Source organism: Medicago truncatula, chromosome 7 (assembly GCF_003473485.1).
Source record: "Medicago truncatula cultivar Jemalong A17 chromosome 7, MtrunA17r5.0-ANR, whole genome shotgun sequence".
Taxonomy (NCBI): domain Eukaryota; kingdom Viridiplantae; phylum Streptophyta; class Magnoliopsida; order Fabales; family Fabaceae; genus Medicago; species Medicago truncatula.
This window is the reverse complement of record NC_053048.1, coordinates 46824882-46828982: the sequence shown is the minus strand read 5'-3', so window position 1 is coordinate 46828982 and position 4101 is coordinate 46824882. Positions and strand designations below refer to the sequence as shown.

The 4101-nt window shown below is 38.7% G+C and overlaps 1 protein-coding gene across 1 annotated transcript; it reads left to right on the top strand.

Annotated features, from left to right (window-relative positions):
* The first annotated feature begins 500 nt into the window (after positions 1-500).
* On the top strand, positions 501-3496 carry LOC11423681 (heat shock cognate 70 kDa protein 2). The gene is made up of 2 exons (XM_003625439.4): positions 501-809; positions 1508-3496. The coding sequence occupies exons 1-2, from the start codon at positions 596-598 to the stop codon at positions 3241-3243; spliced, it is 1950 nt and encodes a 649-aa protein (XP_003625487.2). The 5' UTR covers positions 501-595; the 3' UTR covers positions 3244-3496.
* Positions 3497-4101: the final 605 nt, after the last annotated feature.

Here is a 4101-nt window from a genome sequence, read left to right as displayed (position 1 = left end):
AAATAAAACACAACTGAAAATGGAGATTGCTACAGGTGGTGGTTGAGTGGGGACATGGAGGAGAGAGAAGATGGAGGTAGAAGATAGTGTGGAAAAAACTATCTAATGTGGCGAGACTATGATAAAGCTATACTCTTTAGTTGATCTCATGGTTAAATACTAATTGGGCCATGGTGGGAAAGTATTCCATTAACCCACCCTAAATGCCACCTACACTTGTAGTGTAAAACTTTTTTTCATATGCATCTTTTCAAATCATTACTTTGATGCGTATAAAATAAAATCTTTAAAATCACAAGACAATAAAATTGGAGGAAGAAATAGAGAGGTGAGGAAAGAAACAAAAGTTGAGAATCTAAGATAGTCAGGCCCAATACGAGTCCAAAAAGCTGGAAAATTAGATCCACAAACGCGTAAGCGAGCCAGCCAGCCAATCAAAATCTGCAGACAAACAGAACATTCTAGAACGAATTAAAACCCTAACTATATAAGCTAACTCACACCACTATTCTTCGTCCACCTTGAATCACAGTGTTGGTGCTGTGATCTACATTCTCTTCCACTCAAATTTTTCTCTCTTTTTCGCAACAAACCAATGGCCGGAAAGGGAGAAGGACCAGCGATCGGAATCGATCTTGGAACCACATACTCATGCGTCGGTGTATGGCAACATGACCGTGTTGAAATCATCGCCAACGACCAAGGTAACCGTACCACGCCGTCTTACGTCGCTTTCACCGACTCCGAGCGTCTCATCGGTGATGCTGCTAAGAATCAAGTTGCCATGAACCCTATCAACACCGTTTTTGGTTAGTTTTCCTACTCTTTTCTCGATCTATCGAATTTGTCTCTATTTACATAATACTGAACTTGCACGTAGTTAGAGTATATGATTTTAGTGTTAATGATGCATATTTCTGAATCAATACTAGTTTATGATATTGTTCTGTTTCTCAATTATACGGTTGAATCTATATTCACAATAGATCTTGCTGTAATACATGGATTTTTAAATTCAATGTTCAATTCATGTTCATAATAAGTATTTTTGTGTTGCTATGATTCAATTAATCATGATAGTCGTGTAGATTTATTTTTTATTGTGCTGGAATTATGTCAATAGGTCGGTAATACAAGACTTATGATTTTTTATTTTATTGTTTACCTTGTTATCCTAAGCTGCAATTGAATTGTTTATCTAGTAATAGATCTGTAATGTGGAACATGAATCGGTACGTGTATTTTCAAATTCAATGTCAATGATGCTTCTTTTTCAGTTGCTATGATTCAATAATACTGTATAGTATATTTTTGTTGATATTGTTGGAACTATGCTTTACAATGCATATTGTGCCAGATTTTTTAGATGTGTAATGTGATACATGAGATACACATCAAGATACTATGATGCATGCTTTTTAATTTCGTTTGTTACCTATCTTTTTAAGTTGCAATCATTCTATAATATTTTGTATTCTCTCAGTTATATATATTTTGTATTTCACAGATGCCAAGAGGTTGATTGGTCGTAGATTCAGTGATGCCTCTGTTCAGAGTGACATGAAGTTGTGGCCTTTTAAGATTATTTCTGGGCCAGCTGAAAAGCCACTTATTGGTGTTAACTACAAAGGTGAAGATAAGGAATTTGCTGCCGAAGAGATCTCTTCCATGGTGCTAATGAAGATGCGTGAGATTGCCGAAGCGTACCTTGGTTCTGCCATTAAGAATGCTGTTGTTACTGTCCCTGCTTACTTTAATGACTCCCAGCGTCAAGCTACCAAGGATGCTGGAGTTATTGCCGGTCTTAATGTCATGCGAATTATCAATGAGCCCACTGCTGCTGCCATTGCTTATGGTCTTGACAAGAAAGCAACCAGTGTTGGAGAGAAGAATGTCTTGATCTTTGACCTTGGTGGTGGTACTTTTGATGTCTCTTTGCTAACTATTGAAGAGGGTATCTTTGAGGTGAAAGCCACAGCCGGAGACACCCATCTTGGAGGTGAGGATTTTGACAACAGAATGGTGAACCACTTTGTTCAAGAGTTCAAGAGAAAGAACAAGAAGGACATCAGTGGCAACCCCAGAGCTCTTAGGAGGTTGAGGACTGCTTGTGAAAGAGCGAAGAGAACTCTCTCTTCTACTGCCCAGACCACCATTGAAATTGATTCTCTTTTTGAAGGAATTGATTTCTACTCCCCCATTACTCGTGCAAGATTTGAGGAGCTCAACATGGATCTCTTTAGAAAATGTATGGAGCCAGTTGAGAAATGTTTGAGAGATGCCAAGATGGACAAGAAAAGTGTCCACGATGTTGTCCTTGTAGGAGGTTCTACCAGAATTCCAAAGGTTCAACAACTTTTGCAAGATTTCTTTAACGGAAAGGAGCTATGCAAGAGCATAAATCCTGATGAGGCTGTTGCATATGGTGCTGCTGTTCAGGCTGCTATCTTGAGTGGTGAGGGCAATGAGAAGGTTCAGGATCTTCTCCTTTTGGATGTCACCCCTCTATCTCTTGGTTTGGAGACTGCTGGTGGTGTGATGACTGTGCTTATCCCAAGGAATACCACTATTCCAACAAAGAAAGAACAGGTTTTCTCTACATATTCTGACAACCAGCCTGGCGTGTTGATCCAAGTTTTTGAAGGAGAGAGGACAAGAACAAGAGACAACAATTTGTTGGGCAAGTTTGAACTTTCCGGCATTCCTCCTGCCCCCAGAGGTGTTCCCCAAATCACTGTGTGCTTTGACATTGATGCCAATGGTATCTTGAATGTCTCTGCAGAAGACAAAACAACTGGCCAGAAGAACAAAATCACCATCACCAATGACAAGGGTAGACTTTCAAAGGAAGACATTGAGAAGATGGTTCAAGAGGCAGAGAAGTACAAGTCGGAAGATGAAGAGCATAAGAAGAAGGTCGAGGCCAAGAATGCATTGGAAAACTATGCATACAACATGAGGAACACCATTAAGGATGAAAAAATTGCAGGAAAGCTTGATTCGGATGACAAAAAGAAGATCGAGGACACCATTGAGGCTGCTATCCAGTGGCTAGATGCCAACCAGCTTGCAGAGGCTGATGAGTTTGAGGACAAGATGAAGGAACTTGAAGGTGTCTGCAACCCTATCATTGCCAAGATGTACCAAGGTGGTGCAGGTCCTGACATGGGTGCTGCTCCCGGTGATGATGATGCTCCTTCCCATGCAGGCGGTGCTGGCCCTAAGATTGAGGAGGTCGACTAAATATAGTTGATTTCTTCTGATATCTGTGGTTTTATATTTTGATGTTATAATTTTGTTTTGATGTATTTTAATCGCTGGATTCAACTGCTAGCTTTTGGCGAATTTTGTTTTGATCTACTGTTATGTGTTTTGTTTTTAGTATTGCATTGAACGGAGGATGACTTTTATCTTTTTAAATACTCTTGAGGGTTTGTTTTATTATGCTCAACTAATTTTACAACTTTGCTGCAATATGTGGAATTTGACGAGGCAATTACGCCCGCCAATGTTTATAATTTTAGTGTGGTGATGGTGCTATTGCATGAATTTATCGGTTGACATATATGGCTGGAGACTAGAAAAATGTATTTGAGATAAGAAACCATTTGAAAAATAAACCGACCAAGTTATCTTTTTTTCATTAGCTTAATTGCACTTTTCTCATTGTGATTTGTGAGCTCATCTTTTGCCAATTCTGTTTTTTTTCAAAATCATCTTTAAAAGAGAGGAAAGGGAGAAGGTACATATAACCAGAGAGGAGGCAAAAGATGGGGTGCAAAGTCGCTCAAAAAAAAAAAAAAAGGAGTTCATGTATGCTCCATTTAGGCGAAGCTCCATTTACTCCATTTAGGGTTTGGATGCAAGACATGTGAAAAGTTCTAACGGTTGAGATTTTAAATTAAAAATCTCAACCGTTAGAATTTTTTTTTGCCACATGTCTTGCATCCAAACCCTAAATGGAGCATACCCGAACTCAAAAAAAAGAGGGGGGTGCGAAATCGCATAATTAATAAAAGATAAGGGGGAAAAGTGCAATTAAGCTTTTTTCATTAGATATCGTTAGTTTATTTATGTTTTTTTTTTTCTTTTAATAAAGAA

Coding starts and splice junctions, on each gene's coding strand:
- LOC11423681 (XM_003625439.4), top strand. CDS start 596: ATGGCCGGAAAGGGAGAAGGACCAGCGATCGGAATCGATCTTGGAACC. Junction 810..1,507: donor CCCTATCAACACCGTTTTTG/GTTAGTTTTCCT, acceptor TGTATTTCACAG/ATGCCAAGAGGTTGATTGGT.